At 35.4% G+C, this 20,588-nt stretch overlaps 1 protein-coding gene and 1 long non-coding RNA gene across 3 annotated transcripts in view; one reads left to right on the top strand and one right to left on the bottom strand.

The window, feature by feature from the left end:
- LOC102021620 overlaps positions 1-20,588 on the top strand; it is a 47,490-nt gene that overhangs the window by 17,215 nt on the left and 9,687 nt on the right. The window lies entirely within an intron of this gene.
- The window catches only part of Ptprq (protein tyrosine phosphatase, receptor type, Q), a 194,715-nt gene continuing 174,658 nt past the window's right edge, over positions 532-20,588 (bottom strand). For both annotated transcript variants that reach the window (XM_005374365.2, XM_013517925.1), the window contains 7 exons: positions 20,383-20,459; positions 12,600-12,734; positions 12,235-12,360; positions 11,281-11,429; positions 7,149-7,284; positions 2,068-2,191; positions 532-1,818 (listed from right to left, as the gene is read on the bottom strand). In XM_005374365.2, the coding sequence (XP_005374422.1) occupies positions 1,781-1,818; positions 2,068-2,191; positions 7,149-7,284; positions 11,281-11,429; positions 12,235-12,360; positions 12,600-12,734; positions 20,383-20,459 (785 nt within the window). In that variant the 3' untranslated portion in view covers positions 532-1,780. The remainder of the gene's footprint in view (positions 1,819-2,067; positions 2,192-7,148; positions 7,285-11,280; positions 11,430-12,234; positions 12,361-12,599; positions 12,735-20,382; positions 20,460-20,588) is intronic.

The raw sequence follows: 20,588 nt of genomic DNA, 5'->3' as shown, positions 1-20,588 counted from the left end.
AAAAAGTAAAACTAATCAATGCTTTCCACTGCTTTCTGTCCTTCTTGAATTAAAAACTCCCACACAGATCATGCCAGTTTGTCATACATTTTCAATGACTAACAGGAAAAAACAAGAACTTTAACTCCAACTTGAATCTTAGATTTCTCATAAATTTTTCTTTAACTTTCTGTAGAGTAAACTCGTTTGTCAGAACAGTAGTGAATTGTATTTATTATATTTCCTTGCTATGAATAATGAAAATGCAAATTTCACACTTTCCTACAGACTGTTCATGAGATATAGGATTTGCTTTCTTGGATAGTGACTCCCATATTGAAACTAGTTAGTCTTTGTGGATGACTTGGGAAGTGACTATGTCGCAATTATTTATATTATACAAGCTATGTTATGTCATTGCTTACACATAAAACACTATTTTATATTTATATGTGTAATAGAATTAATATAATTATCCACTATATCTTATGTGGCTTGCACAATCATATTTATGTTTAAATAAGGACTTCTGAAATTATGGTGCAAAGTAACTCAATTCATTAAAATTCAATTTTATTGGCCATCACATATTCTACACGCATATTCCAGCAGGAATAAAAATAAGAAACAACTCTTATTACAGAAGAAATACAATTGGTTCCATTCATTTGTATACCTTTAATTGCAATCTATAGTAAAATAATTTCATATAGCTTAACTTATTTAGGACATTATTAACGTCTAGTAAAATGCAGGCTGAAAGATTTTATTTAAACAAATCTCTAATTTACTACAATGTGTTTAATTTCATTGTATTGTGTTCCACCAAATCTGCTCCTCCACAATCGCCTTGGGAATTGAAATAAAGGCCACTTAATATAATCTGTTCAGAAGGCTCCATTGGCACCGCAGCAGCACATCGTTAGTTTACAAGCTTCCAACACACTACATGATTTTATTACTGTTTTTTTACACATTTCTGAAGAAACCCTTCAAAATTGTTAACATTAGGTTGAATATAGACATAATGCACAAATATTCTAATACATTTAACTCTGCATTCAAATATACAGTACTGTGGTACAACTTGTGCCCAACAGCGCATAAATCTAGGCAGACTAGAGAGGTACCCTCTAACTTCATATGTGCAATTGTACTTTCAGTTTTCCTTTTTCCTTTTTAAAACTGAGGATCACAATGCAATTTAAATAGCCCTAAGTTCCCCTAAAGAGCTACTGTGTGCTGTATAAAGGCTAAGTAATCCCTGCAGTGCCAGGGGGTTACTGTTCAGCTGTTCAGGATCATGAGATGATATCTCAGCACTCATAAAACACAGGGGCATACATGGAAGTACAGATCATTATGACAGTCCTGGAAGTCTTCCACAAGAAACGTCAACACCCCGGAGGCCAAAATAACACTACTGAATCAACATTTACAGCTTTTGTTCAAAATTAAATCTTACACATAGGGAAAATACACACTGGAACATTAATACTAATACAATAATAATTTTCACATTTGGCTTATTCCAAAATACAGATGACCTCCAAAACCTGTGAAACATATTTTCTTAAACATTTTAAATGTACAAGATTTATTCCATATAAAACAAATAACCATTCTGAATTAGCAGTTTCTTAAAACTGTTCATAAAATGGTCAATCCATTTAATAAGGCACAGTGAGGGAAGCATAACTACTTCTTTAAGTTTGCACTTTTCAATTCAGAAGCATGAGGGGGTAATTTTGGCCCCTGGGATTTGAAAATATCTTCCAGTTGTAATCTTTTGTCTGAATGTTTACATGGTGGTTTCTTCCCATTCAAGCTCAACATCACCTATAATGTAAAGTAACACATCACAAGAGAGTATTGAAGTTAACAGTTCAAAAGACTTAAGTGTTTCATGGCAAAAATACAATCCAGATGGAAAGATTATTATCCCAATTTAGATTAGAGAGAAATTTAAAAAAAAATATGTACATCAAACTAGTTCACGTAAACCTTTAAACTTATGGTTATTATGAAATTAATCCTCCTGCTCTAGGTAGTAAATTAATGAATTGAGTATATATTGTCTCTGTTTACCTTCCATGGCATCCAAAGAGTCCATCTTCTGAAGTGTGGAATAGTTAACAAAGCAGATGGGCTGATTACTCCCTTTATTTGACAAGAGGTCCAGAATGCACTGGTGTAAGAAGATATACTGTGCCTAGATATCAAAGGAAGTATAGTTAAACAAATGGTGGGGTAGGGATTTTTCTTATACGAGGAAATATACTGTTACACTGAAAAGCGGTATTGAATTCAACAAATGTGAAATAGCTAAATTAGAGACTAAATTTACCATAGTATATAAAAGATGTCTACCATTTCAAACATAATGTTTGCTAAGTTCCTGTGCCTTCTTGTAACTTCAAAGTTTTATTTTAAAATATCTGTCAATAAACACCAAGTGCTAACATATTCTTTCTTGCTGTGATCATAAAATGTGGCAAATCTTATTACTTAATTTGGGCAAGAGCTTCCTTTTTCTTTTCATATGTGACTAATTTCTCTTACAATTATTTTTCTAGTTAGAATGCAGATACTATATAGTTTTGAAATCGGGAAGGGAGCACATTTAAATATATTTAACAATTCTGTTAACCACCTGGACTTTTGGCCTACTTATTTTCAAGTATTTTTTCACAATTTGCATATACAAGGTAGTTTTCTGGGGAAGTTTCCAAACATTTAGGCACTGAACAAACTGAATGTTTGGGCTAAATTCAGTACTATCTGGATTCTTTTGAGTTTCTCCAATATAACTCAATAACCTACTTGCATTTCTGAGTTTGCACTTTTCAAAGATAGTTGAGACTAAAAAGAAAGGTGCATTTTAAATCATCCTTGTTTGTATGTAGGAAACACCCTTGACTTTAAAAGAACAAATGTTTAAGACATATATACAAATTGAAAATTGATATAAATAGAATGTCCTTAAAAGTGATCACCTTAAGAGGCTATGTTTGTATGTACTGCAATAATATCTCAAATCCTTTCTTGTAACTCTATTGAGATTTTCTTCAGAAATTATTGGCATCATTATCAGCACCTATTTCTTCCTGGATTTTAAAACATTTTCACTAACATCTTATTACTAGAATGTCAGCTATATAAGAGTAGAATTTCATCATATTCACTTCTGTATTCCCATTGCCTATGATACTGTCTAAAACATACTAGTTGCATAATGAATGTTTGTTGATTTGATCCAATTTAATTCTCATGGCTTGCCAATCTTTACTATTTAAGGGCAGATGTAATTTCAAGAACATGCAAGAGTCATTAGGGGTCAAGTTTTGTAAGTGAGGTGGATGATCAAGTTACAGGATTCAATTTTGATAAGAAATGAAGTGGTATAAAGTAATAATTATTCTGCCGAAATTGCTAGTAAGTTACTTCTTGCAGCAATTCCAAGAGTATTTTCAAATATATGTTACACAGAAAATAGCATCATTGATAGAAATATACTGACACAATATGATTTTTTGAAAGTCCTTTAAAGTTATGAATTCTAGTATTTTTTTAAAGCAGAATGTGAACTTGAAGTCAGACTTGATATATGAAACTTCTGACTATCCACATCTCATCTTCTCCACTGGAAAGAATGACAGCATAAACGCTGCCAGCAGAGCAAGCTGAGCCATACAAGACAGTCCCAAGGCTGCCAAGTCCCTCTGCCAACCTATGTTATTTCCAAGGAGGCTGTGCAGAGTCATGAACAGCCAAGTTTCTACCCTAGATAGGCATGCTGTCTAAAGAATTAAACACTTTTGATGCTCAGTTTCCTCATCTCATGCAAAAACCTGTATGGTAAGATTTAATATATATGTATATTTAAAGAAGCTGGCATCAAAAGTATGATACTTTCTTTTCGTCCACCACATGTGAGTTCACTCCAGTCAATTTCCAGCGGGATACAGAGCAGGAAAGGGACTGATCCAGATCAATCGTTTATTCAATACACCAATATAATTTCAGGATGTTATCATCCTGCAGAGCCTTCTTTCAGAAAGAACTTTAAAATCTCCTGGACTTTTTTTTTTTTTTTTTTTGAGTGATACATCAAAGCCCTCTCCTGGTTTTGGGACGTGCCCCTCTGCTGCCGTTTAGTGGCATATTGCTGAAGATCCTGCCTCCTCCACCCCACCCACGGCTGTTGCAGTAGGTGCTGAGACATGAGCATTTCTCAAGGAAACTAAAATCATTCCTTGGTACAACAGAAGAAAATAAGAAACCACCCTTGTGCAAAGTAATACCGGTTTGTAAAGACTGGAGTTACTTTTCTCTTCACAGAGGAAAAGGTAGCGAGAACATAACTTCAGAGAACTCAGATAACTAATGGGAGCTTTGAAGCACCTGTTTTCAGCAAGGAAGGAATCCAGCAAAATATTTACTGCATGCTGGCTATTATGCATGGTGCTTCAGAAGCTCTCTTTTACTTGCCACTGATAACAAACTTATGAAAACTGAGCCATCTTACAAAAAAAGAAGTAGCCCAGAGAGGTTAAAAAAATGCCTCAGAGCCACCACAGCTGGATTCTGAACTCAGCCTCTGACTTTGAAATCCTTGCCCTTTCCATTTTCTTACTCAATCTGAAACATTTTGCTCTGCCTGGTGAAACAATCACGATGTATGAAATTTATAACAGCTACTGAGCACTCATGTTGGTAAAATGAATAGGTGTTCTTGAACACACCATTTACAAAGTTCAGCTCCACAAAGCTGCAGCACATGACAAATTTTTCCCCTTTTACTACCTGAAGATGCATTTCAGATGTATTTCTAGAAAGAAATTAACAGTCCCGCACTCTGCCCTATGTAGGATTTCTTTGCATCCTTACATTTTAACTAAAAATCAGAAGGATATTGAATTTTACTAATGGCTGAGAGTTGGGTTGATATGGAAACCCTCATAAAACTCCTGGATACATTATTTTCAGGGCTCATTCTAAAATAAAAATGCAAAGTCCATTCCTCAAAAAGTTTAAGCCAGTGAAGCAAACATTAGATGCCATACAGGCCTTGTGAAGAAACGACACAGGTTTCTCACCCATGAAGTGGCTATTGTCCCATGTCATGTTTCACTTTTGAAGTGACTGGAAGGAAGAGCAATTCCGGACTTACTTGCTTCCTTTCAGCGTTTAGGGGAATGGGCATGGATTGCATGACCTAGTTTTACCTAACTGTCAGCCAGAATGCAAATGGTTGCAAAAGATTCCCACAGAAACTAGAGACTGAAATTAACATTTAGTGTACAAGCCCAAATATAAATTTCTAGGTTGACAGTCTTCTCCTAGAATAATCTTCCTACAGCTAGATTATGATGTAAAAAAAAAAAAAAACCCAATGCAATCAGATCTGACAAAAAGCTAGATCACTTTTTAATAAAATATGAATAATTTGAAATATGTATTTTAAAACTGCTACCAAAATGGGAGGTATCTCACTGTGTATATTTCTTTTTTTGAAAATACCTAACGATGATATGAAGCCATGGCAATTAGCAGTGTTTTCAAAATGTTGCTTATTTGATCTTATGCTTCTCAATTTAAATTGAATACTTAAAAATGTTTTCCTGCAGAGTGTGATGTCTCTTCCCTGGAGCAGCTTCTTCCTAGGAGCACTAATGTCCTGTGATATTGGCATTACTGGGCTGGACAACAAAAGGACTGAAGGGCTCCATAAGCATATGAGTTTGGAAAATGTTAATATTAATTTTACCCAGTCATGGTCTGGTGGGCCCAGCTTCGTGGGCAAATATGTTGCAGAAGTGAGTGGTCCACAGTTACTCAAGAGATCTAGTACAGCATGTAGGACCTGGACAGTCAGGGCTCGGCCTAAGGTGAGCTTGTCAGATTTCTTCATCAGGACAGTGGCTATTAGAGTGTAAAGACAAAGGGGGAGGCAGTGCGTAGCAACTGGATCCAAGTATGTGCACAGGTAGGACACTGGATGCTCCCAGGGACAGACAGTTTGAATAAGCATCTTTGTTTTTGAGAATTTGAGGATCCAGATTCTATAGAAGCCAGAAGCTCCAAGAAATTTGTAGTTTCTTTTTGCAACCACTTTCTGCAGTGCTTTTGCATCTTTTCAGAAAGCAGTTTGGATGTCATTAATCAGAAATGTGAGGGGCTGGGGATTTAGCTCAGCGGCACAGCACCAGCCTGGCAAGTGTGAGGTCGTGAGTTTGATTCTCAGTATCAGAAAAAAACAAAAAAACAAAACAAAACAAAAAAACAGAAATGCAGTGATCTTCTCCAAAGAGAGCAAAAAGGTTTTGAAACTCTGGGAAGCTGAGTCCAGGTCAGTTGACTTTTAAGTCCAGAACTGGGGTCTTCCATTTAAAGACAAAGAGGGGGTGGGCTGACAGGAGCCAATCAAAGGCAAAAGAAAGCATTCTTTAGATCCAGGCAGGTGTACCAGGAGGCTGTGGTGGCAGAAGACTGAGGCAATGTATGTGGAGGGCAATCACGGAAGCACTGGCGGCTCAGAGATCTTGAACTGGCTTTACACACGAGAGAGGTGTATTTTAACAGTTTGACAGTCTATAAACATTTTATAGTTTTGAAGCCTCATCTTTTTTTCAGGGGACTATGATGAAGCTAGAAGGGATAGAGAAACAGGCTGTGCTGGAGCCAAATGTGTTGCAGGGTAAAGTGCAGGGTCAAGCAAGCAGGAGGGGCTGGCTTAGTACAAAGGAGATGGTCACTCCTAGTTTGAAAAGGAGGTCTCTTCCCAGAAGTGGTATGGGGACTGGCTTTTAGGAGTTTATGTTTGGTGTGATGTCCTCCCATGCTGCAGGTTTGTGCCTGGCAGAATGGGCGAGAGGCAAGAGTCCCAGTGGTTCCAGTATTGGTACTTTTTTGACCAAGGGAATTTTGGAAAGCAGAGAGTCTACCAGGAAATTCACAGATTTGCTCCAGAGTTTTTGATATTTCTCCCATACTCTCCACCCACTGCCCTTTTCAAGACTTGCCCCAGAGGTTTATACCGCAGGAAAGAGTGCCTGCTGTGTGCATACAGCCCTAAGCCCACTTCAGAGCAGATCACTACCAAAATCCTCTCACACAGAGATTCCAAAACTGAAACTGAGGGATGAGCGCAGGCTTCGATACCTTACCAGGTTCTGCACCATGCACATTCTTTCACTTCTCAGTTCAGCCACTAGCCCATATATATCCACAAAATCGTGGTCATTTATATGTTGCGTTAGGTGGTCCAGAGCAATAAAAACTCCAGTCCTTCCAACTCCAGCACTGCCGAAAGAGAGAAATTACAGGATATTTATTCAAAATATGTTTGCTCATTTTGATAGTTGTGGAGATACATGAATTATAATAAAAATAAATCCTAAAGAGTTTCTTTTCTTATTTGAAGACAAATTTCTTGTGAAGTTTTTCTGGATTTTTATGTCAACCAAAAGTGTGTTTAAATAGCTGATTATCAGCAATGCATTATTACATATATCAGTTTTGCTCATTTTTTAATCAATTGCCTTTAACTTCTATAATATTTTAGGGAGTATTGGTAAAATATGGAGAAGAATGTTTAAAAAAATCATTTAACACTCAATACTGGAAGCTTCATATTGATGATATTTCCAATTACCAATGGTAATGTTTATTATGAAGAATGTCATATATTTACCTAGACCAAATAGCATTTCCTCTGCATGATACTGAAAATAATCACTTGTGCTTCTTTTGCACTTTTTCTGGACTTTTTGCATTTACTATAGACAATGAAATCAATAAGTTATTCCTTTCAAGAAATTAAATACCCATGGTAGGTGCCTCATAAAAATTGTTAATTGATAAAGCTCACAACCTTAATTCAGAAATTCCTATTAGGAGGACAGGATCCCTAAATGTACAAATTATTAATACAGGCAATAAATCTGAAAAAAATTTGGAAGGTTCATTAGTCTTATAAATATTACTTTGAACCACATGAAATTGCAATTTTATAAGTAATAGACAATCAAATATCAGTATCTTCATATGATTTAACCTAAAATCTTGTATTGCAGCATAAAACTGATTATGGTAACATGTCCACTCATATGCCTGAACTCAGAAACCAATATTTAAATTATTCAATATATTTTTAGTGCCAGACACTGTTCTAGGTATCTGGGATACAGTAGTTAACAACATGGCCTCTACATATAATGGAGTTTATATTCTAGAGGACAGTGATACACAAGCACAGGCAATGTATGTGCTTCATAGTAACGTGCCAGGAGAAAGATAAATTGCCTTAAGATAAATCAGTTTAAGATAAATACAGAATGAGAAGCTTGAATAAGGTCAACAGGAAAAGCATCTCAACACCCTGGGAAGTATTTTCGAGAGGGTCATTGGACCTTGGTGCTACAGAATGAGAACAGGTATTAGTGAGGGAAGTTTCTATGTCTGGAAGAAAAACAAGGACACCAGGAAGGTGAGAGGACAGTGGGGAAGGTAAGAGAGGTCAAGGATCAGGGCACGTGCTGCTGGACTGGCTGTGGAATGTGGATGAGGAAGAGGAGAGCTAAGGAAAACTTCAGGGCTCATGGCCTAAGCACAAAAAGCTTGCTGTTCACCAAGACTGGAACACATGAAGAGCGGGGGCGCTGAGTCAAGTGTTCTGTTTTGGACACATCAAATTTGTAGAACATTTCAGTTTTTATGTCTCCTTAAAGCACACATGAAGAAATAGTCAAGGTTCAGAGAAGCCGGAGGCAGCGTTGCAACTTCATTTATTGCTTTATTAAAGGTTTAGTCATCATTGATGCCAGCATAGAATCTATCCCTGACTCTAGCAGCAAAGTGCTGTACTATTTACATAGTATATTATTTAAAAAATTTAAATATGTGGCAGGAAATTAAATTGAGGGTGAGAATGAAGGCTTCACTTTTTGTTTTATATATATAGATATTGTTTACATACTTCACAATGAGCAAGAATTTATGTCTCACTCTTGAAATATGAAAGTTCAAAATATTCATGAAAAATGTATAATATTTAAGTTACATAGTGATGTTCTTTTCTCCAAATGCTGAAAAAATTGTATGGATTTATCTTTTCCTATACATTCTACCACATTATTCATTGTATACTGTTAGAAATATTACTAAAATACATTGCTCATATAAATATATCTTTTTATTGTGTTAGAAGGTAGATAACATAAAATTCACCTTTTTTTTTAAATTCACTTTTTAACTATATTTAGGCATACAATTCAGTGGCATTAAGTACATTCATAATATTTGTAGCCATCACCACTATCTAGTTCTAAAATTTTTTCATCATACCAGAAAAGCACTCCCTATCTCTCCTGTATTAGTCTAATTTCCATCACTGTGACAAAAAACCTGTTCAATTAACAGCAGGAAATATTTATCTTGCCTCATAATTTCATAGGTTTTTTTCCATGGCCTGCTCGGTCCCCTGACTTAGGCCTCCTCATGGAGGAAGGCAGCTTATTTCATCTTGGTCAGGAAGTAGAGAAAGAGCCTGAGTAGAAGGAGCCAGAGACAAAATACAGCCCCTGTGATCATACTCCTGTGATCTACTCCCTTCAACTCCAAAGTTTCCATCATGTCTCAAAAATACCTTCAGATTATGAATCAACAACCGATGATGTCAGAGCCTTCAAGACCCAGTTGCCTTTCAAAAACCCATCCTCCAGACACATGAGTCTTTTGTGGGACATTGTAGATACAAACCACAATATCTCCATCACTTGGTGTTGTAGGATAGATCTAAAATGTTCTTCAAAATCTCATACATCCCCCTAGTGTGAGATACTGAAAGAGTAAATAAAATCTAAAAGGTACAACAGATACTGTGAAAAGGAAAGAAACTGCTCAAAACAAAAAAACAACTGGGATGGGGAAAGGAGAAAAGAGAGAAGGGGGAAATATATATACAAGATAGCTAAGATAATGGTGCTACTAATTTCTATTGGTTTATTAAAAGGAACAGTTAACACTCAATTGTTTGATCAACTTTGCATGTCTGGCAAGCTGAGCAACTACTTTGAAAATAACAGTATGCAATATAGCAACCATTGTTAATTTCCTATTATCTTGTTTTGAAATTCTGTATCTTTTTGTTTTGTTTTGTTTTTTAAATTTTATTTCTTTAAAAAAGTCTCATATTCAAAAGTAAGGCCAGACCAGAAGGATAGGTCACTGGGTGTTTGACTTGGCAGTCAAATAGCTGTTTCCTCTTCTCTCTGCTTCTTGGACATTATGATGGGGACAGCTTTTCTCCCTCAGACTCTTCTACCATGCCCTTTCTGCCTTGAAATTGGCCAATCATGGACTGAACCCACTGAACTGTGAGCCAAATAAACCTCTTCTGTAAGTTACAAGTTTCGGATATTTTGTCCCAGAGATGAGAAAGCTGTCTAACACACTTGATGACTACATTACTTTCTGTCTCTGTAAATTTATCTGTTCTCAGTATCTTTTGCAGGTACAGTCATAATACATAATCACTCTTTTCCTCTAATCTCTACACATAATTGTGAAAAGTACTTAAACGGAAACTGATATATTCAGATATATATTAGAAAAATTATGACTACATATATAGAAAAAATCCTGAGTGATAAATAGCTTTAAGTATTATTTCTAAGAATATTAAATACCAATAACAATAATGATGGAAAATATCCATTTATAGTCAGAGTATATTAACAATGTTCAAAAATTTAGTAAAAAAAATTGAATAGTTAAAATTTTGTAAAAATATACAACCATATTTGAGTTGATCACTTAACTTGATTTTTATTTTATTTTCCTGAGTTTTCTTTGTAATTTAGAAATATAGAAGTTATTTTCTACAAAAATGTTTAAATTTTGCTAGTAGATTAATAGCAACTAAAATAATAAAATAATAGAAGTTATTTGTAAAATTTATAAATTCCTGTATAAACACAAGTATACAAATCAGTGTGCATGTGCTATTATTTGAACATATTTTAAAGGCCTTTGAAAATCTTAATAGTTTATGAGAATTTCTATACTGAGGGTTTTTTTTTTGCTTTTGTCCTCTTGCATCACTCATTTTATTTCTGTAATTTGAACTATTAGAAAGCTACACCCTGACTTGTTATAATCAGAAAACTGCAACCTGAAATAAATCCACATTAACATTGTAGTTTTAAAAACTTGTTACCCTGGTAACATAAAGACCTTACTGGATTTCAACACCACTTAATAACATTTAATAGAGGGCTCTGTAAATATTATTCTTACCTGCAGTGAACAATCATAGGTGTGGTGTCATGAGCTCTGCTTGCTCGAACCAATTTCACAAAATGAATTAGAGGAGTACTATTTTCAGGGACCCCGTGCTCCGGCCAACCAGTGAAGTTACACTGTCGAACAGTCATGCAATCCCCATGCTAGATGAAGCAGTTGATTTACAAACAATAAAATCATATAAGTACTACATGAAGGTTGAATGTGTCAGTTTTTGGAGGTGATCTTAAGAAAATAACTACCTATTAAGCAGGAAAAAAAAAACCCTGTTCTCATAATTTCCTGTTTATAACTTCTATTATTAAAATAAAGAGAATCACCTCTCAGTTTAAATGCCAAAAAGGAAAGGTTGCAAATAGATTTGAATACAGAATATTAATATTCAAATCTAATCAGAATCCTAGGTTTTGAAACAATTTTGGCCTCAAAACTTGGACACACTGACCAATTACAAAAAACAGAGATATTATGTCTGATATGCCAGAAAATATAGAGATCATTATATTATTTTCCTTGTATGTAAGCACGTATACAAGCCAGTATAACAGTATCCTGCGCTGTCATTGCCATATTCGTCCTGAGTCAAATAGAAAATCAAGTTATTTGGATTCAAACAGAGATGAGTGATTTGAAAGTCTTTTGTCTTAAGTCAAATACTAGTTTCTTCATCAAGGAAACTGAGCAATGTAGTTGTTTTTCTTCAATTTTCTCTTTTTGTCAACCTAAGAATTCAATACTCATTGGTTAATATATCCCTTAACCATATAATCTGGAATTAAATACAGTGACATAGATACTGATGTCAGATACCAATTGAAACTTGTTTAAAAACACATGGAAACATATTGATGAATATAATTGAGAGGGATAGTTATAGATATTAATTTTACCCCTGACAATTAGAGCATTTATATTTTACATCATGTTCTTTATCCTTGACTCTTTTACCCTTTCAATTTTCAGATCCCTGATGGTCCAATCTATTTGAACATCTTCCATAAGCTTTGTAATCACTATATCTCCAAAGAAGGTGACTGGTTTGTTGTCCTCTGGCCAGTACTGATGACATCTGATCTGTGTTCAGAGAAAATAATTAGTCAAAAGAGTCACTGTTACACCTATCTATCTATCTATCTATCTATCTATCTATCTATCTATCTCTGTCTATCTATGGTATGTATCTCACAATATTGCTGTTAAGTTGAAACTGCCTTAAAGACATCTAAATTATTGGTGAATTGAAATATAGCTAAAATATTCAATTAACACAAATATAAAATAATATTTTGTAAAAAGATTTTTATATAACTTACCCGTCCTTTTTCAAAACACTGTGTTAACATTACTAATGTTTTTGTTCTGGTTTCCCACACCATTCTCCAAAAATCTCCAACTGTTCCTGGTAATGGACCTTGAGTAGCAATAAATTCATTTGGACATAAATAGCCCTACAGGGACATAATTACATACACAGCATAAATATTTACATCAAAATAGTATTTTGCAGTGTTTGATCAATACCTGAAAATATAATTGCTGTAAAATGATTTCTTTTAAAAAAATTATATGTTTTTGAATCTAAATAGTCTTAGTTACTCAAAATATCTAACATCTACTTTTAACCACATGCTCTACTACACGGTAAGAAATTCACTGATAGATTATGAGAGAAATGGAAGAATCAATAATGGCTCCAAAGGAAAGTGAAGAAGATATCAAGATTAGTAGATTTGTAGGGCAAATTGGGAATTCATGTTGAACACATTAACCACATAATGCCTCTTACACTTGAGTGTGAATGCCATGAAGGCAATTCAGTATATGAGTTTGAAATTCAGGAAGAAATTCAGAGTACTGTAGAGAGACAGGTTTTTGAAGTAATCATCATACAGCTCTTCTTTAAAGTTAGGAGAGTGGGTGAGATCACCAAAGAGATTATTTTGGAAAGAGACAGTACGTTTAAGGATTGAGCTGTAGATAATTTCAGTGCTTGGAGGTTGAGGAGATGAGAGAGACCCAGTGGGACTAAGATGAAAGGGTGACAGACAGCTGCTGAGAGATGAAATAAAATGGGACCTGACACTTGAAGCTACTTTTTGAATAGTTAATTATGACCTTAAAAACAGAAGTTTTAAAGTTGTATTTGCCTAGCATCAGAGCCTCATATGAGTGGGACTGATAAGGGAAAAAAGGAATGAGTTATAATAAGTATAGATAATTCCTCAAGGGTCTTTAGGAGAAATGGGACTCAGAAAAATAAGGAGTAGCTAGAAAGAGCTGTGATACCAAGTCTGCTTTTTTTTTTTTTTTTTTTTTTTCTCCGGTACCAGGAACCGAACTCACGACCTTGTGCTTGCCAGGCAGGCGCTTTGCCACTGAGCTAAATCCCCAGCCCTAAGTCTGCATTTTTTTGTGAAGGGAAGAAATTATAATACATTTATATGTCCACTGAAAAAGTCAAATTAAAAGGGTAAAAAAGAAAGAAAACTCCTCAATTTGTGTTCTTGAGAGATAGTTGAGAATGAACAGATAGTTCATTCATAGCCACAGAAGCAAGACATTGTGTAAATACAGATGCAGATAGGTAGGAAACTTGTAATTTATTCAATTTTATCAGTGCAATAATAAAAATACTATCAGGTGTGGGTGAAAATAGAAAATATGGTATGGATGTGAGAGAAGAAATGCCGTAGTAGTCAGAAGAGCAGGTGCTTGGATTCATTAGGCCCGCAGTGGTTACCAACTTTTTGGCACAAGGGACAAGTTTTGTGGAAGACAATTTTTCCACGGATGGGCGCAGGGGTTTGGGGTGGTTTGGAGCAGAGAAGGGGGTGGTTTCAGAATTAGAGTCTCATAAGTAGCAGGCAACCTAGATTCCTCACATGTGCAGTTCACAGTAGGGCTCTTGCGCCTAAGAAAATGTAATTCCACTGCTGATGTGACAGAAGCTCAGGCATAATGGGATAGATGGGAGGCAGCTGTAAATACAGATAAAGCTTCACTAGCTCATCTCTGCTCACTCCTGCTGTGCAGTGCAGTTCCTAACAAGCCATAGAGGGTACTAGGTTAGGGACCCCTGGGTTAGGGGACTGTAACATGTTCAAAAATATTTTTGATGTTAATGGTCATGAGTTTAAAGAGACATATGTGGGTGCAGTTGTGAGTATTTCTCCAAAAGCATTTAAAAGCACAGAGAACCCGTGGAATTTTATATAACAGAGATTGGCAATTTAACAAGCAATAGAGGTTAAAAGAGAAATTAAGAGTTGAGGGCATACACAATGAAGAGAATAAAACAATGCAAGGAAGAAATGAAGTCTTGACTGGAATGGAAAAATAGTATGAGAGGACAGTATGACTGTAGGTCAAATAGTATGACTGTAGGTCAGAACAGAATTGAAGAATTATCAGAGTCCACCAGTTTGGGATGAAAGATTGTGTGATATAACAAAAATCTACAATCAAGAAGCTACACTTGTAGTGATAAGATCTATACTGTGATTCAAGTGATGAGGTTGAGCTGAGGGCAAGTCATTGGAAGAGGCCAAGAAAATGATGGGCAGGGTACTGAACCCATATTCTATAGGAATTTTGTCATCCCCAAGAATTATGACCTAAGTAATGTTGGGAGAAGAGCAATAAACCTGGGCTGAGATTGAACAAAGGAGAAAGAGTAACATAGAAGATGGTCGTTAACTTCCAAGAGAGATAGAGCATCTGTACTTAGTGTCAAGAATTTAAGCTGGGGCTGGGGATTTAGCTCAGTCGCACAGCGCCTGCCTGGCAAGTGCAAGGTCGTGAGTTTGATTCCCAGTACCAGAAAAGAAAAAAAGAATTTCATGGTGATTTTAGGGAGGAAAGGAAAAGAACAGTCTGGATTTGGCAATAAGGAAAGTTGCAACTTAGTCATCTTTTATGCTTAAAGCATATGGAAGAGAATACAGAATCACTGGTGAGTGGTGTTAGGGAGTGGTATCCTTAGAGAGGAACTAGTTTCGACACAGAGTAATACATTATATCCCACATACTATATTTATACTATATAAATTATATTTACATACATCTAAATAATTGGGAGTGTTAGTTCTTTAAAAGCTTGCCGTGGTCGCATCTAGTAGCACAGAGAAAAGTTATTCACTAAAATAGCATTGTATATTCCATTTCCAGCAAAAAACATGCTCAACACATTCTTAAATTTCTTTTTAATATACCATATATCAATGTGCCATCTGTTATTTAATTATATTTTTATATGGCCATACTTCCCCCATCTCGATTTCCATGTAGAGAAAATACGATACACTTAAATTTTATCCCCATAAAGAAAATTTATCTTAAAGAAAGGCTTAGCAGGAGTAAAATGTTTGTCTAAAAGTAAATTGTTTAAGACATATTCTCATTATGTTTTATGAGAATGGAGGGATAAATGCCAGTTCTGTTTACTATTTCTGCCTACATATTTTAGTATTCATGTGCAGACTTGAATTTTTCTGAGCAGGAACTTTACAACTAGAAATTTGTCCTTTAACTGAAATGTAGATTTTGGCTGGTTTTTAAAGTTCTATAATAACTACAGCAAAGTGTGAGCTTCATTCCACATGTCAACTTTCATCAACCGTCTCGGACTTTCAGTGGAGCTTTTCCCTGCACCCCTTAATCTAGCTTCAGAGATTTTCCTTTGCGTTCCATGCACTACTACTCAACATCAACAGCAATAGTAGCAACCTGCATTCACTAAGTTCCAATGTGTCGCCAGCGTATCTGTGTTACCTTCTTTAATCTCCATGGCAGCCTTCTAGGAAGTATTACAATTCCTACTGTACTGATAAAGATATTGAACCTAAAGAGTTTAATGTCATACAACTACAAAATTGTATGCAGAGAAGGAATTTTAATCTAGGTACATCTGAGCTCTGAAGCATAAGTATATACCCACTAAAATATAATATTCCTTTTTATGAACTCATTTGCTCATTATTAAGTATCTTCTATATCCCGGCCATTGCAGAACTACACGCTAAAATAGTAATTGAACTATCGCCTGAAAAACAGTACTTTTCCCGGTTTGGGGGAAAATGCATAATTATTAAATTATTGCATAATGATTATTCAATGCATAATCATTATTCAATGCATAATTATTATTCAATTACACAAGGTGAGTGTATACATGCAGATGGAGTTAGTTTCAGAACAGGGCACATAATACCAATCTGTGTCTTGTTGCTTTCAGACTTAACTCTCCTCAAGTTTGGACTGGGTACCACTAAATTATCTGTATACCTTTTCAATAGTTCCTGTATTAAACTTAGTGAAGGTAAGAGTTTTCACTAAATTTTCCTTATGTAAATGAATTTTTAAAGGAAGAAAGCAGTTAGTACAGGTGATGAAAATAATGTATAGGCCTATAATAATGTATAGGCTTATGATTTGAGCTTTATTCCTTCTAGAAGTGTACCTCTTTGAGCAGGTCACTTAAATTAGCTAATCCTGCTTCCTAATTCTAAATCAGAGACAGCAGTTATTTTCTGGTATATCCTACAGAATAATTTTGAATACTAGATGTAAGATAATGGATATAAAGTGTTTCTTAGAATTGGTAAGTGCTACATAAAACTTTAGAAAACAAATAGCAAGGAACATTTAAAATTAAACTGTATGCACATTATACAGACAATAACGACCCTAGTGCCTATCCATGTCCTTTCATAGCTTCTCTAGACTTGCTCATATAAGAAAGCCAGTAGGCCACCTTCTAGGGGAGAAGTGTAGAACATGCGCTTATATTTACGGTGATGTATTTGTATGTGCCTATATGTATGTTTGCATACACACATATTTTTCCCCTTGAATGATTACAATGCCATTGAATGCTGAAATTATCCATCTTAATATCTCTGAAACTATCTAACATATATTTGTTAATAATGTGCACATGTGTGTATATGTATATACGTTTTCACGTGTGTGTATGTGCACCCTTCATACATATCGAATGACTGGTATTAAGATCATGAAGGTCAATTCCCCATTCTTAAGTTATTTAGATAAAAAGAAATATACATGTAAATTATCATGTAGTGCTCAGTACCTTATATACTTGCTCATACATCAATAAATGAGATACATTTAAATTAGAGACAGGCAAAGGCTGCACTAAATATATAAAGTATACAAGGACCAAAGAAGAGAGGACAAATAAACTCACTGGCTTACAAAATGATTCTCTAGCTTATTTCCACTTCACTTTTTAAGAGATTCAAACTTCATTAGAATTATAATCTTCTATCAAAGTGGGTACGGATACATTTCTGACGTTAGAACAGTACATTTGCCTCATAGCCTTTGTTAGATAATTTTGAAGGTTCAGGACCTTTCCCATGTCTCTAAAATCATATTTTCATTGAGAGCTCTCTTGAAAACATTTCTAAGATTATCTGTTCAGTTAGTAGCTGCTTGGTACCAGAGACCTGTCTGTTGGAAAGCTACCAGAGCAGGCAGGAGGGGATGGCTTCAGGAGGACTTAAAGGAGCCCACAGCCTAGATCCCTTGCACCACAGTTTACAGTTAGTAGGGTTCCACTCCTATGCTAATCTCATGCCCCCACTGTTCTGACAGGAAGACGTGCGCAGGCAGTAATGCGAGCAATGCAGAGCAGCTGTGAATACAGAGGAAGCTTTCGTTGGGTTAGAGACCCCAGCTCTAGAACACCTGCTGGCCCTTTATTTACTCCAGAGATTTAGTACCTACAATTTATGTATATTTGGCCTCTGTCTTTTTTCTACCTGGGATATATGCTCATGAATTTTTAGATGAGGATGTTATGTAACAAAATGGTAAGGTTGGGGGAGGGAATTGAGGTGTTAGATATTCTTTCTGAGGTGGAGATGGCCTGAATTTTGAGAAGTGAATTTCACTACAGTATCATAGCTGTGTTTGTTCTCGTTGTTCTTGGCATTCCAAGAAAAGGTTATTTCCCAGAACTGTAAAAGCAATACAATATGCAACTCACTTTACATAGAAATCTGCCTTCACCTAAAGTGTATTCTGTCTTGGTCTGCTAACCATGCAGCTCAGTTGTGATTATGCATATCATTACATACACAGCGTAGTAAATGTAAGATTTACTACACTATAACAGCACTTGTTTATAGCGGAACATATATCTTCAGGTTTACTATTTTATTGCTCATACCACATTATCATTTGTTCATGGCTGCCTGATGACAACTAAGAATATTTAAAGGGAACTGTGAGGGGGACATAAATATTACTTTGCTTAAGGAATCTGTGTGGTTCAGTTATACCTACTAAAATTATCTGTTTTCCTTTTTAATCATCTTCATATCCTGCACCATCAGTTACTCCAATATCTGGTGGAACATCAGGAGAGCATGAGGTATTGATTTGTATTTACTTATTGGTGAATAAAAACTGCTACAAATCAATAAGTCGCTGATAAAACCAGTTACCTTTGTCCTACTCTATAGCATCATAAGACATTTGATCAATAGAGCAGCTATTAAATTTAAAAACTGTAACATTTCAGCAAAATGTTTAGAGATAAATTACATTTTTAAGGAAATCAATCATTTTCTTTTTTTTTTTTTTTTTTTTTTGGCTTTTTTTCTGGTACTGGGAATTGAACTCACGACCTTGCGCTTGCCAGGCAGGCACTGTGCCACTGAGCTAAATCCCCAGGCTGTGGGCTTCTTTAAGTCCTCCAATCATTTTATAAATGAATAAAATGTCATCACAATAGTAAATCCAATCAAGATGATTATCTAAGTAAATTTAAAGTTCTGGCATCAACAAGACAGGATGAAATTCAAAGGATGCACTACCTTCTCTAAACACTCTTTTACTTATCCTGTTAAGATGTACTACATTGTCCCATTATTCACTCCTTTGATAACAGGATCCAAAGTATGATTGCAGTTTTGGAGTAAATATCAACCAGAATGGGATTTAGAATGAATTCTCTTTCCATCTCCTCACAGGCTTCAAGTAATAAAACACAGGAAAGGTATGTTGAACATGGGAGATTAAAAGGAGCACCATAGAAAAGCCTCAAAAGAACTGAAGAAAGTAAGATGCCTGAGTGAAAAGATCTGTGAATAGGAAAACAATAATGATGATGGTGATGACAATAAACCTATGAAGAGTGTGGACAGTCAAGGAAACCCTGAAGTATTTGTAATTTCCTGTAATGAAAATGTTTAACCTCACTATGTATTAGAATTGGAGCTGTGGGTGAAAATAGGGTTTTATCCTGATTTGAAATATCTGTATAGAAGAGTTAAGGATAGAATTATCTACTGTAAAAGACACTGGATGAATCAATGCCGAGAGCCTGACATTTAATTTTCATGAATATTTTAGAAAGAGTTCCAATGTAAGTGTCAGATTAATTGACCAGAAGGGTGCAGGAATGTGTCAACCAAGATTTAGGTGCGTGTAAGTTTCTAAGCAGCTGTGATGGTGATGACCACTGACAGAATTAAGGAACTGGAGAAAGAAAACGGAGGAGAAAACTTGGTTTTATTCGATTTCCAATCCAGCTCAGTAACCATTTAGCTATTTTTTGCAAGATAGTACATTAAGGATATCATAATTATTCCCACGTTGATTTATTTATGATATGTTTGTTGAATAGCTGTAACAGAGTGTGCATTCTGCAAGGAGCTGAGAATAGAAGCCACAGGATATCAACATCCCCTGAAGGACTGTAAGTCCAGAAGGGAAGAACTGCGTAATGGCCTTTTACACCGTATGAGAATGGGTGCCCCTTTTACTAACATGACATTGGTCGTCCTCACTGCATACAAAGAATACACTAACAAGGCAGATGAGACAGTGGAAAGCATAGGGTATGTAACATGAAGCTGTATGTCTGCCACTAACTGCTGAAATCATTGCTGACAGATAGAAATCTATTAGATGCCTCTATATGCCTATCTATAAAATAGGGATGCACAGTTTTGTTGTAAGTACTGGCACAGTAAGATCCATAGATAAATTTGTTGTTTTAAATACTTAAAAGGAAATGAAATTTCTGTATTCATAATTTATAAATATATAAAAATAATAACTTACAGAGACATAGCTGGCATTAATGTAATCTGATCCTGGAACGCCAGCATCAGCTATCAGCTTCACTCTGTTATTATTATCTATGAGGAAATATGAGTAACAAATGCAAATTGGTTTTTCAACTTTCTACTTTCATTATAAAAGTAACAAAATTCATGACATAATATTCCACTTTATAGATGGCTACAAAATTAAAGAGATTTCCTTTT

The sequence above is a fragment of the Chinchilla lanigera genome, unplaced genomic scaffold, assembly GCF_000276665.1.
Source record: "Chinchilla lanigera isolate Chin_1 unplaced genomic scaffold, ChiLan1.0 scaffold00004, whole genome shotgun sequence".
NCBI lineage: Eukaryota > Metazoa > Chordata > Mammalia > Rodentia > Chinchillidae > Chinchilla > Chinchilla lanigera.
The sequence above is the reverse complement of the archived record's forward strand: the minus strand, read 5'-3'. Positions and strand labels throughout refer to the sequence as shown.